Source organism: Hippocampus guttulatus, chromosome 15 (assembly GCF_054856545.1).
Source record: "Hippocampus guttulatus isolate MCC_2025c chromosome 15, RoL_Hgut_1.0, whole genome shotgun sequence".
NCBI lineage: Eukaryota > Metazoa > Chordata > Actinopteri > Syngnathiformes > Syngnathidae > Hippocampus > Hippocampus guttulatus.
The window spans coordinates 15,036,911-15,059,728 of record NC_141275.1 but is presented as its reverse complement, the minus strand read 5'-3'; the positions used below and the strand labels follow the sequence as shown (position 1 = coordinate 15,059,728).

The window sequence follows — 22,818 nt, the reverse complement described above, 5'->3', positions numbered from 1 at the left end:
CACATGTGGCTTCTAAATCAGGCAGACAAGTCAGAGGGCAGCCTGAAAGAAACTCCACTCAGCACAGCAACAGGGAAAGGAGGAGAGAAAAAAAACAAAAAAAGTCAGACAGTTGGTGTCACGGGCATCCAGGAAAGAGTGAAACGAGGCCGGGGGATCGTGCGTGATTGGAAAAAGCTGAGCAGGAAGTGAAAAAGAAGTGCAGTCGCTCAGCCGGGGCCACTTCACTCGCATCCTCTTTTGAACAGCGGCAAATTATTGCGACAAGGAAAAGGGACGGACGCAAAATAGCGCAGCAGACATCATGGTAAGTTTGCCTTCGCTGGGGAAGTGTTCAGTGGGCGTGGAGGGGGGCCCAGCTGCATTCCCTTTAACTCTTTCCTAGCTGCGAAATTAGAAAGACACTCAAAGGTGACTTACTGTTTGCTTCTACTGGGGCAACAATACAAAGCTGCTTTCATTTAGCTTGCTTCGAACCTCGTACGTCCTTTTCTTTGCAATGGTTTACTGTGTATTATTTTTGCCCGCTTGCTTTTAATCTACACGCTGTCCACCGTCTCTAATTGCCTCTCCTTTGGTATGGCAGCTTTAATGTAGCTTGTTTCTTATTTTGTTACCGTGAGTCCCGGCAGTCATTTTTCCTCCATCATTTTTATTATTTCGCCCGCTCACCGGGCTGTCCGTCGGCATCGGAAACCTGTGAAAACCAAATTCAATTTAGCTCGTTGGTCATTTTTGTGTGTCCTTTTGTCGTTTTCTGTCTGCTCTTTTGGGTCTGATACGGTTAGCTTGTTTGCTAGTCTGCTTTTGTGTGTCATAACGCCTCTTGTAGTACAAGTCCTTCATTTTTACTTATTTCTTCTTTTTTGATTGGTGTGCGTTCCGTTTTTAGCAATTGCTCTCATCCTGATTTTCTTTGGGTTGCATTTTTGCTTGTTTTTTGGGTCGACATTTATGAGCATTATCTGTCATCCATTTTAGCCGAAACCAGTGAAAACCAGCTGCCAGATTTTCTTAGTCTCCTGACTCGTTTTCGCTGGCTCTCTTTACTTCTATCGTTGTTTCTCACAATTTCGTGTTTCTCATACTCAGCGTAGGACTAAAGGCAAGAAACCATTCTCATGACCGCAGTTTGGGAGGAAATGAAGTCCGCAGCTCACATTTTCCAGCCGTGTGTTAGTGTATGCGAGAAGGAGTTGGGAGCGGTGGTGTTGGGGTTAAGGGAGTTGTGGGGGGGGGGGGGGGGGTGACGGGGTGGCTCCCGGCCACACATTTGGTTTCAATCGCGTCTTCCCTCCGAGGAAAGAGTAGCTGCTATAAATAAGTTAGACGAGGCTGAGCGGTGCCGAGTGAAGCTACTGACTGCCGGCTGCTGGGAGCCCAGTGAGTGGCCGCGCGAGCAAAGCCAATATTTGCTCGAAGGCCTTTTTGGGGGACCAGTTCAAGTCTGGAATCTTGATGGGGTCCAAAGTTTTCAAAGCTCACTTGAAAAAAAAAAAAAAGGCATTTGGATTTTCTTCACTTTCTGACCAAACCTCCAGAAAGCGTATTTTAGCGTGCTGTCAAAGCGTCTTTTAGCGTGCTCTCGTGTATTTTAGCGTGCTCTCAAAGCGCTCTCAAGCCGCTCTATTAATTTTTTTCGCCTCATCCGTAATCGCGCCTTCTGCGGTACGAGAGTGAAAAGGTGCTCTCATTTAGCTTTTTTCGAATTGGGAGTCCTTTTTGTAATCATTTTCTGATGCAATTTTCCATGGGCGCATGCTAGCCTCGACACTCTTGTTGTTTTTGAATAGCGGCGCAAAAATGTGCTTGAATCTTGCTCGCTTGTCTTTTTTTTTGGGGTGTTTTGTGTACTTGTTAGCATTTCCAAGCGTCTTCTTTTATTGACGTTCTTTTCCCCTTATTATTTTTTTGTGTTTGTGAGTCCTTTTGTTAGCCTTCAGTGTCTTCCCAATCACTTTTTTGGTCTGTGCGTGCGTATAAAAGCTCATTCGTTGCCTGCTCCGACTTTTACTCAATGCAGTTGTGAAAAATAACGAATAATTGCCAATTGATGCCTGGGGATTGGCCATGCTCTCATTATCTGCGTATTTATAACGAGAATATCGGCGGAGCTCGCAGACGGGACGGGCCCATTAAGCTCATCGAGACGGAGAAGATTTGCCCCCCGACCCCCGCCTTTTGTGCCGACGACGATCGCGGACGGGAGGGTCTGTGCACTTTTGTCGTTTCGTCGCCTGGCTTCCGACGTGGAAGGGACAAGAGTGTTCCAACAAGAGTTGTTATCGCTAAAGTCTCGTTATCCTGTTTCATTGTGGCGGCTCCAGATGGATCGCCTTCGGCAATTATTGATTACGAGCGAAGAAAGAGCGCGACTGTGAATCGATCCTCAATTAGCCTCAGCGCCAAAATATGCGCCATCGACTGCAGCCGCCTTCAGTATCTTTGTTTAGAAGTGCTCTCGGTTCTTCCTCGGATACCCCAACTAAGCCACTCGGCAGCTGTCACTTGAGTCCCCCCCCCCCCCCCCCCTTTCCCCAAATAGCCTGTGTGCAGCCTCCCCGCGCGCCCTCCGTCCCCGTCGTGTTTTTCATTCCGCCTCGCACCCGCCAAACGCCGTCACCCTCACCAGCCCAAGTCACTGTCAACTTTTTTTTTTTTCTTCTATTTTCCAAGCGTAACATTTCAGGGGCGTCCTTATAAGGCGTCCTCCTCGGGAAGCCGTTGTGTGCTCTTTGTCCGCACGAGTAGGACAACTAGTAGAATGATTCGAGCACACGCGGTTTGCAGTTAAACCCAATAAACTAGCGCGCTCCGCTAGTAGCGCAGCTAGCCTCCTGGTGCCGAATAATATCGCCAAAATGCCTCTTTGTACTCATAACTCGACTAGCAGTTGTCATACCGGTGCTCAGAAATGTCATCCGGTGGTGGGAAAAAAAAAAACATTCTGAGTAAAACACAGTCCTTCTAGTGTTGATCAACTCGTGAGGACAAAGGGCGTACTCGCACATGGATCGCAAGGATTAAATCAAATAAATGCTCAAGCGGGTTTTAAGAAACGCGTTTTACGAGTCAAATGACGGTGAGGCAACCCCCAACAACAGCGCGGTACTAGTATGATGTGTTTCTGTCCTAGTAGTGCGCAGACATCAGTTGTGTTGCCTTAAGATGAACATCGAGTCCTCGTATTCCTTGACCCAATTGTCTTACAAGCAAGGACAAAAAGTACTCGGAAACGGACTTTTGATATCAAGCATCTGGGGGGGGGGGAATGCTTTCCACCTGATTAAAATCCGAAACGGCTTTTTACGTGTGAACGTTTATGACATTGATTTATGATTTAGTTCCCCCACCTTGGCCGATATCGCCGCCGGGTCCTCGCGTCGTCATTTCAAGGTTGCACTTTGCTGGTCGGACGTCGCCTGACGACCGTTGAAGTGGTCGCGTGCACGCACGTTGCATAAAGGCGCGGCGTGAGTCACACTTAAGTCCGTCATCAAGTCAATGCGGGCCTCTCGGGGCAGCTGTTGCAAACACTTCAAGAAGTACACCGAAAAAAAAAAAAATGCGGATCTGACGATGCGCTCATTCGCCCCCCCGGAGGCGACACGGCATGGCACTTACGGTGCCACTTTGTACAACTTTTTCCCCTCGAAGCCGTGGAAGTTACATGACAATTGCATTGGCGAGCCCCAAAAAGTACAACTGCATCAAAACGGCTCTCCAAATGGAACTTTTTTGCAAAATGACGCCGTTAAATATTACACCGAAACGGAGGACTTTTATTTCTTTGAAAAGTGAACCGTTGTCATGTTTGTTCTTTTGGGCAAGGCCGTTTTCTTGACAAATCACATTTCATACGCAAGGCAACTCGATGTGCTTGACATCATCAAGCGCGCACCACCTCCGCATTTACAAGCAAACCACGAAAGATTCAAAGGCTCAACATAGAGGCGAAAAAAAAAAGTCCAACTTGACAGCCAGCCAGCTGCGGCCGCGATATAGCGCCAGGAAGCGATGTTTTTTTTGGGGGGGGGGGGGGGTGAGGTGGTGGGATGGTGTATTTTGTTCAAGTCCAACTTGCTGCAGACACCCTGAAATAGATGCGAAAATCGCGTCAGCCGTTTTTCATCGGAACGACGGAGCGCTCTTTGTTTGCGGCGTCGTGAGTGCCACTCGACATAAGCGTCGCTGTTTTAGCAGGTTAGCAAGCGGCGTGGCACCTTGGCGCATACTAATGATCATTCAGAGGCCTTCCACCCCCCAGCCCCCCAAACAAAACAAAACAACTGGACCGTTACGTTGTGAACTGCGTCCAAAGCGCCGGTGAAGATAAAACGAGCCAGACAGCCCGGGGAGTTGCTCTATTAAAGGTTCGTCGGGAATTGTGTGTTTTGCATAAAAAAAATATAAAAAAAATTTAAAAAGCGCCGTTAAGGACATGAACTGACTGTGCTGAGACGCGATAAAAAAAATTTTGCACAGATCTCCAATAAAGGCCGGCGAAAATCATCCTTCCTTAGTCCTCCGATGGGGTCCGGGGAAAAATCGGTTGAGCGCTTTTTTTTTTCTCTCTCATCTGTGCTGACGTTCGGCTCGGCACGTTGGCCTAGCGGGTTAGCAAGTCTGCCTCACCGCCGTCCACTCTGCCTCAAGACGTGATTAATCAATGATTTCAGTTTGATCGCATCAAATACAGTCCTTTGCTCAACCGACCGACTGGAATCCCCTTTTTTCTTCTCGCGGAAGAGGCGAGCGCTTCTCTCAATCTGGTGCGGATGTTTGTCGAAGCTCACTTCAGCCCACCTCGAGTTCAAAGCGAGCGGACAAATCCTCCTCCTGCCTCCCGAGTCAAGTGCCCTGACCCCCCCCCCCCCCCCTCTCCCCCCTGTTGGCTAAAAATACACTCGGGTGCCGGTGGGTGGTCACAAGTGTTCGGCGAGCTGCTTCCAAAAGCGCAACTGCGACTTGCCGCATACTCGAACGGGATTCGCTAAGCTGCCGTGTCGCGATGAGGAATCTGTTAAAGCGCACGACGACTACGCGCGCTTGTCCTGGAAAATCTTCCTTTGAGACGGACAGCAAACATTGTCTTGGGCTTTTTCCTTGGCCTTTCATCCGGGTTTTATCCTCAGACGCGCTGGCCGTCTTGAATGCTTGCAGGCAGTTCAAAAGAAAAAAAAAAAATAGTTCCCTAATCGCCGTCAACGCTTAAATGCCCGGACAAAGCTGCTTCTTCAAGCAACAATAAAGGCAAAGGAAGAGATTGGAAGGTTTAAAAAAAAAAACAACAACAACAAAAAACGAGAAAACAATCAATTGTCTGCCTGTTAAGGCTTGCTGAAGGCTTACAAGTCGATAGACGAGAAACTTGGTCTTCTTTATATATATTCCATTTCCTGCAGCGCGTGCAGGAAATGTTTTTGTGAGTGCCAAGTAGCTTAAGCATGCTCGTCTGCGGCTCGGATAATAATGACGACGAGAGAAAAACGTAAGCGCCGGTCTCGCCGGGACTGAACTTGGATCGAAAGCCGTCAAGCGCTTGTCCTCATTCGGGTGGCGAGTACCCCAAGCCTGTCCGAGCTGATTTTCGGCGCCCCAAACCTGGTCTCCAAAACCGCGCCATCCGAGCCTCTGCTCCGTTCTTGGCTCATTTCGCAGTGTAATCGCTTGGATATTTAATTCCAATATGTATTTTAATTTCCTTTGGCAGTCAGTGGAAAATGCAATATTCAGGACGGCTGTTTTTCTTGGCGTCTTTGACTTTCTAAATCCAGAACACCCCCCCCCCCCCCTTCTCCTCCCCTCCCCCGATCTCAAAGCCTTAATCCTGGACCGGATTCAAAGACACCTCCGGTGGAGTATCGCGGGGAAGTCGAAGTAACTTTGCCAGGCTTGGTGTGAACCGACCCCCCGCCGTCATGACGACGGCGACGTTTTGGATTTATCCCAAGCCCGGAAATCTCCAAAAGCTCCCCAAAAAAACAGATGAGAAATAAAAATGGTGGGGGGCGGGGGGGGGAAGCTCACATTCGAACAGAAATAACACAATTAGGATTGTGACGCTCCTTCACGATCCAAATGACGTCGTATGGGCTTAAAAAGAAAACTTTATGAAGTTTTCTGAACTGAACTGATATTTCGATGCGCAAACAAGATAACAATCCAAGTAGCCACTGGGGGTGGGAGAGGGGGTTGGCGAGGGCGCTGCTTCTCAAATTGGGCTACTGTCAGTCGCAAAATAATTTGTCCGAAATAATTTGATGAGAAGGGCGGCCCAGTGGAGCCAGTGGTTAGCGCCTCGACCTCACAGTGCAGAGGTAGCGGGTTCAATTCCAGCTCTGGCCTCTCTGTGTGGGTTTTCTCCGGGTACTCCGCTTTCCTCATGCACGGCAGGCTGATTGAACACTCCAAATTGTCCCCCGTTGTGAGTGTGAGAGCGAATGGTTGCTCCAACCATTCGGGGTGTCCCCTGCCTACTGCCTGAAGGCGGCTGGGATCGGCTCCAGCAGCACCCCCCCCCCCCCCCTGCGACCCTTGTGAGAATAAAGTTTTATTCAGTTGCCTGTATTATTTTTTTTTCCTCTCCACTATTTGCTCTTTTGAGTATTTATTCGAGCAAGGACACAGTGGTGCCGTTCTATTTGACATTGATTGAATTCCTACAATGCAAAGATAATTTGATGTTTTTGCCTTCATCATTTTTCCACTGCGAGATTGATGCGTCGGCGTACCTTTTTCTCCTGTAAAAAAAACAAAAAACAAAAGAGATTTAAAACCCAATTTCCCTGCCGCGCCTCATTTACTATTCAGTGGCGATTAATTAGTGAGACGCGTGGAAGTGTTTGTTGCGAGCGCCCGCCACGTTCAAGGAGCGTTTTATTTAAGGCTTTTTTTTTTTTTGAAGCGTGGAAAGCATCGGTTTGGCTGCAAGCAATTACACGCTGTTGTTAACGATCAACATGTGGCTGGAAATTAATCGCACAAGGCCAGAGTGAAATTAAATGTTGCATTTACTGTATGGCCGCGCTTGCCCCTCGGGACAATCTCACACTTTTAATGAAAAATGATACTTTCAAACGCCGGCAAAGGCAGGTCAACGCCACGTGGCTCGCCACCCACCCCGAAGAAAGACAGCGACGAAAATTTGCTTTTCTATTTATTCTCTCTCTTTTTTTTTCTTTCCCCTGCACTTCTTTGCATTCACCTCGCGGTGAGAGGCTAACGTCTTAATCACAATTGTGTCATGAACCGTAAATACTCATATGCTCGACGCGGGGACGGCGCCTGCCTCGGGCCGAGTTCTGAGAAAAAACACACACACAAAAAAAAAGCCCACAACAGTGGTGGAGTTCTGCGAGACTTTTTATTTTTCACAGTCTGTTGAACTTAATATGGGATAACAAAATCAGCTAAATATAGCACAAGCACGAGAGCAATTTCATCATGCCCGTTAAGGAGAAATGCGGGGTTCCCCCTGGACCTGTCATCAGTCCACTGTTGGGATGTAACGATATCCAAACATCACCATATGATGATATTGCGATATTAAAAATATATATTTATTAAAAAAAAACATTTATTCCGTGTCACTGTTTTGTTTGAACAATACTTGGTGGATGGAATTCGACTCAGCTCGCCATCCCTCCAGGCCCGCCCTTGGTGCCGTGAAACACCACGGACAGTTGCTTTGGCTGGTGGAGGTGTCCTTCCGTGACCTCAAACTTGCACCTGATAAAACTTTTTAATCAGCCCATCGCATTTCTGTAATGGTTTGTTTAGCCGCACATTGTGTGGGATCGCAGAGCGGCCGCTGGCTCGCGGCCATTTGCTCAGTTCGGATTGGTACGGCCGTCGAGGGGGCTGCTGCCTTTGGCAACGGCGGTCTTGGCTGGTACGGGTCCACGCGCAGTCCATAGAAGGGTCGAACCGGGCAGCTGCCTGGCTGTTTGGCACTCGGAAGTGTTTGTAAAAGCTTATTTCTCCCGTGTAGTCAGAGCCCTACCTAGTTTTTTTGTTTTGGGGGGGGGTTATTTTGGTTAATTTTTTTTGGAGGGGGCGGAGCAACAGAGGGCCGCAGTTTTTTTCTTCTCCGGTTGGTTGAACAACAGAAGTAGCAGCAGTGCGTGGACGAGGTCCAAGATTTTGTTTTGCCTCCAATTTGCTTTTCCATCCCTGCTTTTGGCACACTGATCTTCTTTCAGCCTGACACATTACTGGAGCGCCATCACTGGATTTTTTTTTCTTTTCTTTTCAGGAGAGCCTTTGAATACTGTGTCACACTGAATAATTGAGTTAGACAAAACGACAATTAAATCTGATTATGACTACCCAAGTTTTTTTTTTTTTTTTTTAGCGCTCATTTTAGCGGCGATGTCACTCCCAAAATAGTCTGCCAAGTCGTCTTCGCCGCGTCTTTATTCCTCTCTTGATGGATAAGACTTTTGGGAAGCAATAGTCATTTCATATTCATGTCTCTCTTCCGTTTAAACATTATTTTTAGAGTCTTATTAGGTATTTGTTAACGGATGCTGCTCCTTGTGAACAGGGATGGTTGTCGTCTTTCAGTGAAAAACTTTTCAACGGGTCAAAGAAACAAAGAATCCGATTTTTTTTACTCAATCATTCGCATCGACGTATCGGTCGTCCTTTAGTTCACAACACAGCTGTGACCATGAACCAAAATTTGTAATCAGAACTAGCCGTTGTCTGTCGCTAACCTACAGTATGCTAACGCAGTAGTAAAGTCATGGTTAGCATGAAAAACACCGCTAAGCAAGCACTGCGGGAACTGACCTAGCACGTGTCCCTACAGCGCCGCGCAAGTTAGCTCATCGCGCGGCGTTCGTGACTTCAAAACGGCGTTTGTCGGTAAAATTGTAAAGCTCGTCGTCGTCGCCACATCTTTGTTCCCGTTTTGATAGATGAGCCTTGAGTGAAGCTGGTCTCATGAGGCAGCGGGGAAAGTACTTGAACCAAATCCAGGAAATGGAACTGCCAAGGTTGAAGCCTACTGCGAATAATCTGAATTTTCATTGCTAGCTTTGCTCTGCCACCTGGTGATTTCCCTCCCGTCCGCGAGCCCGGGGTATCAGAATAAAATCCGCCCCGCAATCGGAAGGAAAACACGCCAGTTAGTCCGCAACCGGGGCCGCCTGTCTCGTGCCATTTGTTTCAGTTAGCCGCTTATGCGCCCGCTTGTCAAAAGCCATTTGATAACCCAAAGGCAGAGGACGGTAAATTGTATTTTAGCCACAAAGGTATTAGGGCCGGCCCATTACGACCGAGCGTCGAGTGCCTCATCGGTGGAGTCAGACAATTAGAGTCATCGTTAATCGCTATCGGACGCCATCGACGGGGCCGAGGAGACGCGGCGGCGTTATGTGGGGCTTTATGGGACAATCGATCAAGGTGATCGCCAACTCGACTTTTTGCCGGGTCTGACGCGCACAAGCGCGTCACACGTGATGGAAGTTTACGCCATCCGCCCACGGGAAAAATCTCTCTTCGCAAGGACCAAAAAGCATTGCGATTTCCAGGGTGGCGGTGTGAATTTGTCATTTGTCTCGGACCCTGACGCCGTTCCCCTTTTTCTCATGTCTTGGCAGATGACCCAAGAACAGTGCAGTCATAGGAACAATGTCCAGAGTTCAGAGCAAGCGCAAGTGTACAAAGTGGGAATCTACGGCTGGAGGAAACGCTGCCTTTACTTCTTCGTCCTGCTGATGATGATCCTCATCCTGGTCAACTTGGGGCTCACCATCTGGATCCTCAAAGTCATGAACTTCACCATCGTAAGTCCCCTCGCTTACAACCTCCTGAACGGTTGGTAGAAGAGTGTACGTTTACGGTCCCCTCAAATGTACTCAACACACAGCCAAAAATCTCGAAACCGCCGGCAACGAAAGTGAGCACACCCCGTTGCGAGACTGTCCAAATTGGACCCAGGTCGCCATTTTCATCTCCGGCGTCACGTAACTTGGTTTGTGTTTCAAGATCTCAGGCATGAGGGACCAGCGGGTGTTAAATTTGGTGTCATTGTTCACACACACTCTCGTGTTTATCAGCTGGAGGGGGGGGAAGCAATAGTTGTTCAACATGCGGCTGGCCTACGCTATTAGGAGACGGCTAACACCTTCAAACTTGGCTGCGGTTGCTTCCGCCGCACTGAATTTCAGCACCAGCCACCCTCTTTTGTTTTTATCTTGTTTTGTTCACATTTTTGGTGTAAAATAGGAATTTGCGCCAGTGGCCACCTCCCGCTGCACACACGCGATTAAAACAGCAGCCTGCTTGTCACGTTGAACGACAAAGACCAATTGTTGGCTTGTCGTTCGTCACTTGCGGGTGTTGGAAACGATGACGTCCTTGTCACCGCTAACGCCTTTGGAATTTTTGGCCTCCCCCGAACATCCAGGCTGACATCTTCAAAATAAATAGAATCTGACCTAGAATTTTTTTTCCTGAAGGATTACATTTTCTGAGATTTATACACCCCAACTTTTTTTTTTCTAAATTGACTTTTTTTCTGAGAAATTACTCCTTTTTGCTGGTTAATTTTTTTTTTTTATTAATTCAAAACTTTTTTTAAAGTGGAATCCGATTCATGAAAAATTAACTTTTTTTTTTTATTACAAAAATGACCTGAAAAATAATGACTGAAAATTCAACCCCTTTAAATTAAAAAAAATATTTTTTTTTCCTGAAACCTCAAGACTAAGATTTTAATGTCATCATCAATATTATTATTATTTTTTTTTTAATGAAATTAAAACCCTCTACACACCCATGAAACCGCCGCCTGGTTGTCACAAACAAATCTAAGAAACAATCTTTGGCTCGTCATTTGTCACCTGGGGGGGAGAGCGACGCTGGAAACGACGACGCCCTTGTCGCCGCTAATGCATTTGGAATGTTTTTGCCTTCTTTCCGACATATGAAATCATCATGCCGCCTCACATGTGCCACGACAAAGTGTTGGCTGATTTATGGAGATCTCATATTAAAGCCCCGCTGTGAAGTGGACCTCATGTTTTATTCAAAACTACCGCTGTGTGTGTGTGACGGCATGTTCTGTCTGTCTGTGTGTGTGTGCGCGTCTCGCGCTTTTGTAGTATGCGAGTCATCACCGGCGCGGTGGATTACAGCGAGGCAAGACAGATGGGTTGACGCGGAGGGAGAAAGTCGGCAGAAAAGCCAGAGGCGGGAAACGAGAGTGGAATCTCAACTCGCGTGATTCGTGCAGAAGATTCGATTCATTCGATTGGTTAAAAAGGCGATTGCGTTTGCTTTTTTGTTGTTTACAGAAAACGCATCCATTCATAGTTAAGAATCCCCAAAATCCGCGGTTGGGTTTGTGTGTGTTTTTTTTGTTTTTGTACGTTGATTCTTTGTCATCGTAATCAATGACGTCTTGAGTCACGAATGAGGTTCAAAGAGAACGAACGATATTGACTTGCTGGGTACCCCCCCCCCCCCAAAAAAAAGGAACAGGCCTAATATTATGCTGGAAAAAAAGTCCAAATTTGGTGTGTTCAAGGTGGAACCAAGAAGTTGCTTTTGCAAAATCCGTACGCGGTCAGCAGGTTGACAAGCTGCCTTGGTCGGAAGCTTGACTCCCGCCTTTCTCTCTTCCACCTCTCTCGCTTTTCCTAAAAGTCCTCTCTTTGCATGCCTTTGGATTTTCCAGATGGTGTCTTTCTTGTCCACTTTTCACCGGCAATACGTTGGAATGCTCTCAGCGGATAAACGCCTCTCTCTCTCTCTCTCTCTCTCTTTGTGCGCCCGATTGTTGGTAATGGCGAGAGAAGCGAGAGCTGTCATTTTCCATCTGACTGCAGTATGGCCTCCAAGGGCTTTTATTTTTTTCTTTTGTTTGTTTGGGGTTTGTTTTTCGCTCTGATGGTTACGGTAAAGACAAGGAGAAGAAACAGAGAATCTATCGGGACCACCTGCTACTGACGGGCTTATTTCTGTTTTCATGCAGACCTTCACCAAGGCTTAGAAAATTGCCCAACGTGATCAAAGACGTGAACAGACCAAAGTGCAATCTGGAGCAGATCCGAATCAAATTTGGGTTGACATTCACATTCAACAATCGGGTGGCAACTTGATGTTGATTTGAACTTTGCTCCAAATCTGGATCACTTTGAAAATACAACTTGTTTTTGGCAATTCAAATTCTTTTTTCGGATTCAAATTTGAACCGGATTTAGATTGGCAATTTTCATCAGATGCAATTTGAAAGCGATACAATCATCCGAATAGCTCACTTGCGATTTCCTGCACTGGATTTAAAGTCGCCCGATTGAGGCTCGATTGGATCGCCTTTTTGGGGATCTCATCATGCCTGAAATTGAACCGCAAGTCGACCATTAGGATTTTACACAAATTCCAAAGCACAACATCATGTCAAATCATTATTTATATATATTTTAAAAAGGGGTTGGGGGGGCGGGGGGGTACGTAAGAGTCGCTCAAAACCCTTTTTTTTTTTTTTTTTTTAACTTCATTTGATTTTGTTATCCGGCCAATTTTGACAAAGCGAGTGGCATGAGACCAAACACATGCGGGGGACAAAGACGGAACAGAAAGCAAGAAACTCAAATCATAACTCTTTTGGGCGGCGCAGCAAGAAAAGGGAAAAATCATTGAATTCTCACAGATTTCCAGCCAAGGTGGAAATGTCAACGCTTTTTTTTTTTCCTGTTCTTCCCGCCCCCCCTTGAAGCCCCCCCCCCCCCCCCCCCCCACCGCCACCACACACCTCCCCCGCCTCCCGAACGACTCGCGAGCTGCAGAATTCAGAATTGGCTGCCGGCGGCCTTAAATCTCCCAGTGCCGATGAGATTGGAGCTACAAGGCTCTCATTTGAAGCAATTAAGAGGCCACTTTTTCCTCCCTCTCAGCTTTTGGCAAAAGGTCAGTGGCGATGGCGTTAAGAGGAATCCGGGGATGGTGAAAGGGTAAGAAAAAAAAAAAGAATCTCCGTCTGCGGCAGTTTTCACAGTTCACATGTAATTTGCTGTTGCAGAACGGAGGCGCTAATGAGACGGAAGACTTTGCGACGTTGCCTTCTTTTGGGGGGGGGGGGGGGGGGATGAGTCAGTGGCATTGTTGCCAACAGAAAGTGATTCCATTCAAAACAATGACGAACACAAAGATTGGACAAATAATTACCCGCCGACATGGCGGTGTTACATTTTTGGGTAGACGTTTTCATTCCGCTGAAAAAGTCCAAACTTTTGTCGCGTGGCGTTGAGATGAAATGAATTCTTCCATTTTCCACTCGGCTGCCTTGCGCTTGTTTGGACGTAATTGCTTCGGAGGAAAAACACGTTTGAATGTGGAAATGAGCTGGCGCTGCCGTCCCGTCCCTTTTGTTTCACCTGCACGTCGGTCGAATCGACCATTTTGCTTCTTATTTATTCCTTTTTTTCCATTTACTCTTTCTCTTTGCGTCGTTTCCTACGATTGGTTTGTTGCATCGGCGCACACGTTTACCTGCCGTGTCACGATTCAGTGGAGCTTATCGCAAATAAAACGACAGTACAGTAAAACTACTCAGCCGCGCTTTTTAGAGTACAGTTGCAAATATGGATGACAAGTGTCTCGCAAATATTGGTCAAATCAATTCGGATTCAAAGTGAAAATCAATCAAATGTTGTCGCTACGGAATAAATGGATGGTGCCGTACAGCACCACGCTTCTTTCGTCGAATGTCAGCTGGTGTAGGCTAGGGAAATGGATTTGCTGCGTGCTTTTGGAGCTTTTTTTTTGATCACGGTTCCCTAAAGGTTTTATTTATTCAAATTTGACCGTGGCGGGCCGGATCAAATGCTCTCGTGGGCCCGGTACGGGCCATGGGCGCTAGGTTGCCCACCCCTGCGTCAGAGGAATGTAAGCGCGCCTCGCGCAAACACTTTGATGCCTGTTTTATTTATTTTTATTTTTTTTAAAGCCTTTCTTTCCCCAGCCGTCTTCAGTAAGAAAAGCAGCCAAACTGAAAAAGGCCGTGGAAAACGCTTCAGCGTCCTCCGAGGCATCCCAAGTGGCCGCGCAGAAAAATTTGACTTTAAAAAAAAAAAGAAAAAAGAAACATTAGACTGTACAAAACGAGACCTCAGGTGCACAACAAAGGAGATTTTTTATTATTTTTTTTCTGAGCAGAAGGTATGAAGGCTGCCAAATTCAAAGAATGCGCGCTTCAAGTGATTTTAACGAGGACTAACCAGCATGTTCGATGTCGCCTCAGATTGCGACTTGGTGAGCTGTTACTTTTACAGTGTTGGATTCATTAAAAAGAAAAGAAAAAAAAGCTTTTCAAAAAGTTTCCGATCCACAACGGCTTATCGGAAAGCTCGTCGCGCGTTTTCCTCGACGACTTGTCATCGTTCGGGTCGCGGGCGAGCCAGAACCGATTTGAGTTAACCGACTGTGTGGCAAGATGATCAAACACAGTTCGCAGGTACAAAGAGACAAAAAAAAAAAAAGTTGACTTGATTTTCAAGGCGACCCTTATTTCCCTTATGAGGCTTTGCTGCACTTGGTAGCATCCAGAGCGTCATCTTCGCGCACGCACACACAGTCACACGGCTGCGACAGCGGCCATTCTCAAGCCGATGAGCCATAAAAACAATAAAGCGCGTCCAATTACGCCCAAGTAATGACTTCATAATCGAGAGCTTAATCGCTCCACTTTGACTCCGTTTATTCATAACAGTGCGCGTTGGCGGGTGCCTTCATCCTCCCGAGGGAGGCCCGGTCGGCAACGTCGAAAAGCCACACGCGGAGAGAGAGCGAGGGCGACGGCGACGACGGCCCCGCAGGTTGCAAACATGGGCCGTCAATCACGAGCGTCGCCGCGGCATCAGTGACGCCCGAGCAAACGGAAATCCATCAGCGGTTGCGACGCGTTAGCAGCCGCGGGCCAAGAGGCGCGAGACGGCGGCTCGGTTACTCTCGCGTACGTCCACAAGTTGCATACGCGAACCAGGAAGCGAGTGAAATGAATCCGGGGGGGGGGGGGGGAGTCTACACCCCCCCCCCTCTTTACAATGCCTGCTTTTACATCGCAAAGCTTTTCCCAACTTTAATGCGAGCTATAAACCGGCCGCCTCCATTGATGATAAATGAATATTTTAAAGTCGGAAGGTAAAAATGCGTTTTCATCCGCTGCAGCTGGCGCCTCAGGCAAGGTGGAGGGAATTATGAAGCGTTGCAATTAGCACTCCTTGCTGGCACGGAGCCTTTCGGCTTCTTCTGGAACGCAAACGACAAGAACAGCTGAACTTTATTCGGGGTTAACCGGAGGCACTTAACATGGTGGCCGCTGTGTGCGGACTTCCCATTTAAGTTCGAGTGGGATCGTTACATTTGGAACACCGCCGCAACCCCGGTTTGTAACTGAGTAAATGTCAGGGAAAGCCTACAAGATCACCAAAACTTGATTTGGGTCTCTTAAAATCGGGGCTGATGTGTGCTTATTCCCATTTCAACGATTTTCAATATGATTTGTTAATATTGATCAACCACATACCCAGGTTCGAACCACGTAACTGACAAAGTAACAACAACTACGGTAAATAACTGACTGAATCAGGAAGTTACTGTCAATTGCAAAAGCAAAGTAAAGCAAGCAAAAACAAAGACATGTCAGGAAGAGCTTAGAAGAGCAGATGACCTTGATTTGGGGTCAGTCACGGGCCCTTTAAATGTTGTCGGGTGTGCGTGCCGGCTCTCAATGAACACAAATTTCAATGGGGACGATAAATTCTCAGCACAGACAAGCGGGTGTGCACACTTATGCAACCCGTCTCTTCATTTTTCATAAAGAAAGTCAGGCAGGCAATGGGTGGCGTGAATGGTGGAAACCATTTTGAAATCATTCGTCTTTGTCAAACGAGTCGCAAAAAGGGCGTGGAGACTTTTGCTCTTGGCCGTAGACGTTGACACCGTACATACAAAGAGCGAGTCATGAGAGCGCATCACCCGAGCCATTTGCATAAACGGCCCCGCCTCCTGTCTTGCCTTTCCTGCGCCGTCCTTTTACGCCCCCTCATTTACGCCGCGACCGCTCGTCCCTTTGCCCCAATCTGCCTCTGTGTGTTTATCTCTCTCTCTCTCTCTCTCTCTCGCTTTCTGCGTGTGTCTGATCGTTCATTCTCAGGCTGTAGACCCCCGCCCTGGCCCCCCCCCCCCCCCTTCTCCTAATCCCATTGATGGATGATGCGGGACGGCGGCGAGGACAATCTCAAAGCTAATTCCGCTGATAGCCATCGCGTCGCGCTGAGTAACTGCAACCTTTTTGCTGCCACGTGCTCGTCACCTGTGATCAGTAGAATAGCCTGTTAGCTTGGATGCTAACAGGCTAGGAAACGCCAGCGAGGGGCTGAAGGAAAGGTGCATCAGTTGAACTGTCGTTGCAAAACTCCAAACAAGGAACACTTTCGCTATAAATGGCATGTACGCACGGTCCCTACCTTGAATTTCGATCGGCGCTTTGTTGCGTTTTCTCTCGATGTTTTGTCCATTAAAAATGTCGTGCGTCTCTGACTGTATTTTATTCTGTCCAAAGCACAATAGCTGCGGGCGGGGGGGGGGGGGGGGGGGGGCGCAAAGGGTGACCGTCTCGGGTTTAATAACGGAAACAATTCGACCATGCCATTCGGTAGCAAACAACACACCGCTCCCCCTTTTTTCTTTTTGCTACACTGAACAGATGGCTGCAGATGGTGACTCATCCAGTCAGTCTTTTATTCTCAAATAAAGCCTTTTGATCTCTATTGTGCACATTTTTTTTTTCAAGCACAGTTCTCGACACGATTGAGGCTAGTCCTAAATAGGTCTTCCGTACCAAGGGGTGGAGGGAAAAAAAAGAAAATCCCATCTGACTTTTGGGCAAGGGGGGGGGGGGGGCATAACTGGCATTCACATCCGTGCTCAGGAAGGCTGCGGGGCACCGGAGCCCATTTTGTTGAGAGAAGCAAGGGTCCATCACATCGCAGGCTATCGAGATAGAAAGGCAATTTGGAGTCGATGAAGAATGTTTTGGGGATGTGAAACTGTCGTAAATGGAGAAGCCAGAGATTGGAATCTTGGAGACTGCAAGGACGTTTGCTCCAAAAGTGGATGATCACAGTTGAGGCCTTTCCTCAGCTGTTGCCGCAAAATTGCAAGGATGCCGTCGTCCTAAATGGGCAACAACGTGGACTCCGGCGGGATCTGACCGACCGAATTAGTTTGAAGTGAAAAGGCGTGGCCGGAACTAACAGGCGCTAAACACAAATGCTGAGTGATGTTTGACCGGCTATCACTTAGCTAAAATGTGAGAGCAATGTAGCTTAACCGTCTTTTGCGGGTGATGTCATCATTTTGGATTGCTTCCGTGTGAGCGTCCGCTCCTTGCGAGTGTTTTCATTTTGCCCCGTTCAAAAGTGACGTGGGCGACCGTGGCTCTCCTTTACATTCTCATCAGTTTATGGAGAGGGAACAATTCCAAGTGACGGTTAGGCACTTGAAAAACCCTGTCGGCTCGGTCTCGCGCGAGTCAAGCTAGCGCTGAATATGAAAGGCTCTCTCATTGGTTGCTTCCATCTCCATCGTGCGTATAAATGGAAATTCTTTGCTTTTGTCGACTGCTGTATTTTTAATGTCGGGAGTCATCTCCCCAAGGGCCTCGAGACATTTATATTTGCTTTAGCCTCGGGTTAGCCAGGCCTTGATGCATATCGATGCCGGCACTCAATAATAGCCTGAGTGCTTTGTATTATTGATAAGAGTGCCTCGGCGTACCTCCGAAGGCATCCAAAGGAAGACGAAGGAGAAGGATGATGAATGCGGAGGGGCGGGGGGGATACACGATGTTACCTTGGCGTCCACGTCGTCGTTACTCGTCTGTCGCCAATCAATCTGAGCGCTAGAGCCACACGCACAAATTCCCCATAAGCGTCGGTGGTGACGGCGGAGGCGATGATCGATGGCGGTCTCGGTCGCAGTTGAAGTCTTTTCAAATCCGGATGCGTTGACGGCAGTTTCACCGATGAACACAGAAACGGCTGCATTTGTCCATTGCGACATTGTAACTCTTGCCTTTGCCACTTCTCGGCTGGATTACTGGAAGAGCACTTTACTTTGGACTCGGCCGATCCTCCATTAAGCGTCTCCAGATGGTCCAAAATGCTGCTGCTCGCCTCTTGACGGGTACTTGTACGCGGGAGCGCCAAAATCCGACCGTGGCAAATTCCAGGACTTGCACTTGGAAGAACTCCTACTAAGAATTTGCCCAATTGAGAACCCCAATCGGAAACTTTCCGACTCCCATTTCGCAAGCCGGTGAATCCTGGTCAAATGTATCCATTTTAAGGGGCCCCAACACTTCCCGCTTCAAAACTCACTCAGCAGCGCCCCCTAGAAACGAAAGACGTCACTTTGGAAAGGTAGAAATGACATCTGGGTTTCAGATCGAAAGATAAACGTGACACCAAAGTTAATTATTCGACGAACAAGTTTTTTGTTTTTTTTATATATTGTTTTTCCAGTTCCTTGAATGCCATCCCAAATGCGCGTGCCGCTGTCGTCGGAGTGAACCTGAAAACAAAGAGCAGGGCAAGGGATGGCAGATGGCATAAAAAGCCGAGTCGACGAGGAGGAAAACACAGTTGTCATCATGGGAGACCAAACAAGGGTGAAGACTTTTCACAGGATGAAAGTCGGCTTTAGCAGGCAGCCCTGAAGACGAAGAAGAAGAAGGTGAAGATGCTCATCTGAGTGTCCTGCTAAGAAGTCGTCGTCGTCGTCGTCACCGTCTCGTGAATTATTCATGACTGCTCGCCTTGCCGTGTGCACGCTCCAGAGAAGAAACAAAACCCAGGAAAAGTTTGGATTAGAAGGCCAAGTCAAAACTTGTTTTTTTTTCATAGTGTGACTGAACAATGCGGCTAATTAGCTCGCTCCACATCACCAGTCACAGTTATTTATTTACAGGGATACATTGACAAAAAAAAAACCCTCAACTTTATGAACTCATTCACTTGGAATTATTTTGCAGAGTATTGCCAGCCGTTTTCGAGCACACTGACTAATCTTTCGAGACCAACAGAATAAGAAGCAAGTGGCGAGTACTTGATGCTCGCCTTGCTACAGAAGTGGTTGGTTTTTAGTTTTTCTTTTCACCAAAAAACTGAGATAACAACTTTTTTTGGAGGCGTCCGCGTCTCTTTTGCCGCTCCGTTCACCATTCACCCCATGAACTGCTTCGGGACAAGCCAGGACTCACCCTCTCATCTTGATCTTCTTCTCGAAAGCTGTGCTGTTCTCAAATCCAAAGTGATGCAACAACGCCATCTATGGGGATCTCTTTGTTATTTCGGTGGTTTACAAATCCGCAATGTTGCGTTTGTGTCCATATTGGCAGCTGACCAAAGAACCCTCCCCCGGCTACGAAAGAAAATATCGCTTCTCAACATTGAGACGCAGTAAGCTTTTTTTTTTTTTTTGCCGCAATAGAATACACAGGGATTCACCTGCCTTGAACTCCAGGAGCTGCCTTAGAACCCGGGGTAGGAGCAAGGGAGAAAAACAAAGAGTATTTCCATGTTGTCGACATCTTGTCATTACACTGATCGAGCAGGTGATGTAAAAAAGAATGAAAAGGCAGGATATCAAGTGGCTGGTTCATATCCTCTCTTGTTGGAGTGTGTGTGTGTGTGTGTGTGTGTGTGTGTGTGTGTGTGTGAGAGAGCTGGATGTGTAAATGCGTGAGTGACAAGGTTGACGTCCATTGAATATTAAATACAATGTGACCAAAGTGTACGCGCACGCGTGTTTGTTTCCGTGCAGGACGGCATGGGCAACCTGAGAATAACAGCGGAGGGCCTCAAGCTAGAAGGGGACTCGGAGTTCCTTCAGCCTCTCTATGCCAAAGAAATCCAGTCCAAACCGGTGAGTCACTATCTTGCGCGATGATCGTATATAGCTTAAAAGTGTCAAACATTTATTCCCAGTAACACTTCTTCATTGAAATGGCTTAAATTTCAAAGAATGATTCATAAAAAAACCAAGGGCCATTGGTTGGCCGCACTGGAAATGACATCTGAATGGCAGCTCCTTTAGTTCTACTCGCTGCGGTTTCTGCATCACCGCAGAGACATTTAAACGCTTAAAGAAAAGACACTTTGTGTTTCGTGAGAGACGATGACCTCCTGCTGAGACTAACGTGGATCCGTTGCGTTGGCAACTGGAAAAGATGTGGGATGTTGGATCAGAAGCTGCCGCGTGCCAATCGTTAACACTGAACCCTCGTGTAGTGAGGGAGTGGTATGTTCCGGACCCACCTTGCGATAAAATCTTCAAAACGGAGAGATCGTTCGAAAATATCTCGTTTTATAGTTTTACCCCTCCCACATGCTTGAAACACATTTAGAGTCATCAATATCAACTTTTATACGTCAACCTTAGAAAATTTGTACTCTGTATTTTGTCCCATTCCAAACGGTAGTATAAAGGTCAATCATCCAATTAGATTTTTAAAGTGAAGGCATGAACATGATGTGCTTTGCAACGGTTAAAACAATTTTGATACACCGCAATAAAAGTGCCAACAACCAAAACGTACTGAGCTTTGAAATTTTAAAACGGAACATAAGAGAACAACCCAAAGCGGTAAAAAAAGAGTGCGCATTTAACTACACGCATGCTTTTTGTTTCGTCTTGAAGTTGTAGAATGTCCTTTGTTAGCCGGTGTTTTGCATCACTGGAACAGTTTCTCGTCAGTGATGTAAAGCTGGAAGTCATCTGCATATTTATGTTGTGTTTGTGTACTGTTAGAGAAAGTGGAAGCATGAAAACATTGAATAACTGTGAGCTAAGAATTGACCCTTGGGGGACGCCACATGGAATGTCCTGCCTGTGGAATGCAAAAGGCCTTTAAGAGATGACGTGAATGTGTTTTTTGTCTGTGATCGGCAAAAACACTTGGATCCATCGTCTTCTTTTTCAAGAGTGTCATTTTCTTGGGGGGGGGGGGGTTGTCTTCACATGAACTGGTTCGTATTTTTCATGAATGAAATGGAAACTTTTTGCCGTTTGTCCATCCACAGGGTCGCCCCCTGTACCTGCAGTCGTCCCGAAACATATCGGTGAACATCGTCAACAGCAACAACCAGCTGCTCACGCAACTCGTAACAGGTACGACGCGGCCGGAAAATGAAAACACGCTTAAATTAAGGATCACCCGTCGAGCCTTTTTCAAAGGCTGACGACACGCAGGGCAACACCACAATGAAAGGAGTCTTCCTTTCTGATCTTTGTGTTTGCAAAGCGCATCGGTTTGTTTGTTTGGGCTTTGTCAAAACATTTCAAAAGCGACTTTTATGGAAGACTTCACGCTGGTATTAAATATACATTTGAAGTCAATTTAAAAAGAGTCAACCTGATAAAAGATAGATCTGCTGATACCAAACAAGCCGCCCGCATTTTAGATCCAACTGTCAGTGGAGTGTAGACCCATGAGGTACTATTTGTTGGGGGTTTTTTGGTTTTTTCTTCACCCGAATCCCAGTGGAATCGTACAACTCGGCGTGTCACTTAATCCTTCGTGCTATACTGCGCCGCTCCTTTGATGTGCCGCCAGGTTCCCGCAATCCACGCCCGCCGTAACTCTGCCGCGACGTTGCACTCTTGCGTTAACAGAGCCTGGCAGACTAGCGACGTCTACAAATCAGTCTGAGTAAACAAGGCACGCGAGTGTCTTTGGCCCTGACACGGGAACGCTGTCTGAAAGGGATGCGAACAGCACGCCTCCCCCGTTTCCAAATGGAGAGCGACAGAATCCATTGCGAGTGTCAATCAGCCGCCGTTTTCGACTACTTTGGCGCAGCACTTTGTTTCGGGGGCTCATCTCGCGACTTCGAAACAAAGCTTTCATTCCGTTTCTTTCGGTACTTGAGCAGCTCGGGCGCTCTGTTGAAGTTGGGGATCCTTAGAAATGTACGGACGCTTGAGTTCACCCAAAAGGGCTGCTTCGAATCAAAATGGCCGACTTGCTGTTGGGCAAGGGTCCTTGAGACTTTTCCGTGTGTCCTGTTACAGAACACTCGCAAGGGAACGCCAGCACTGCACTCACTGGGTAGTCATTTTCAATTTCGTTTCCTTTCAATCGGGGGAAATTTATTTTCTTTTTCAGGTGATTGCGTTACGAGCAAGTCAAGCTAGCGCAGCATAAGGACAGTGCATGACAATGCAGGAAAAAAATATATATTAAGCATCTTCTTCTGTGTTTATTGGGCTTAGGATCCAGCGGGTTCAAAGCGCAAGGCAAAATGTTCGAGGTCAAATCCACATCCGGCAAACTCCTCTTCTCGGCCGATGAGCAGGAGGTGGTGGTGGGCGCCGAGAGGCTGAGGGTGATGGGTGAGTGCTCCGTTATTGCATCTTTTGATTGATTGGTCTGAGCAAAATTGATAACAGGCAACACGTTAACACGTTTACATTTCGTCATGTTATTGGATCAATATTGTCGGTGGCACAGTTGTTACAAATTGCTTTTTTTTGTGTCATATGGATGACGGTGGTGGATTAAGTCCGCTAAACTGGAAGCGCACGTCGTGAACGGCCCCGCCCGCGCACGGAATCCTTTGCTTAAATATGCCCATCAGTCACGGCGAGCCTTTCACCGGCGTACTGCGCTCATATTGGAGTCGAAATGTATTTTGAAAAAGAAAAAAAATATGTGAAGGAATCTCCTTGGAGGCGTCGCCCGAGACAATTTGCTCCTCGCTTTTGCAGATGGGAGCGATTACTCCGGCTGCTCATCTACAT

General features: G+C 47.3%; 1 protein-coding gene across 2 annotated transcripts in view; it reads left to right on the top strand.

Moving 5' to 3' along the window:
• sgcd (sarcoglycan, delta (dystrophin-associated glycoprotein)) overlaps positions 1 to 22,818 on the top strand; it is an 84,442-nt gene that overhangs the window by 42,581 nt on the left and 19,043 nt on the right. Inside the window, exons 1-5 of one of the 2 annotated variants that reach the window (XM_086131567.1) lie at positions 43 to 307; positions 9,609 to 9,794; positions 19,840 to 19,941; positions 21,099 to 21,186; positions 22,291 to 22,410. In XM_086131567.1, coding sequence (XP_085987693.1) covers positions 305 to 307; positions 9,609 to 9,794; positions 19,840 to 19,941; positions 21,099 to 21,186; positions 22,291 to 22,410 — 499 coding nt within the window. In that variant the 5' untranslated portion in view covers positions 43 to 304. Of the gene's footprint in view, positions 1 to 42; positions 308 to 9,608; positions 9,795 to 19,839; positions 19,942 to 21,098; positions 21,187 to 22,290; positions 22,411 to 22,818 lie in introns of those variants that run through there. The other variant, XM_086131566.1, reaches the window with a different exon arrangement.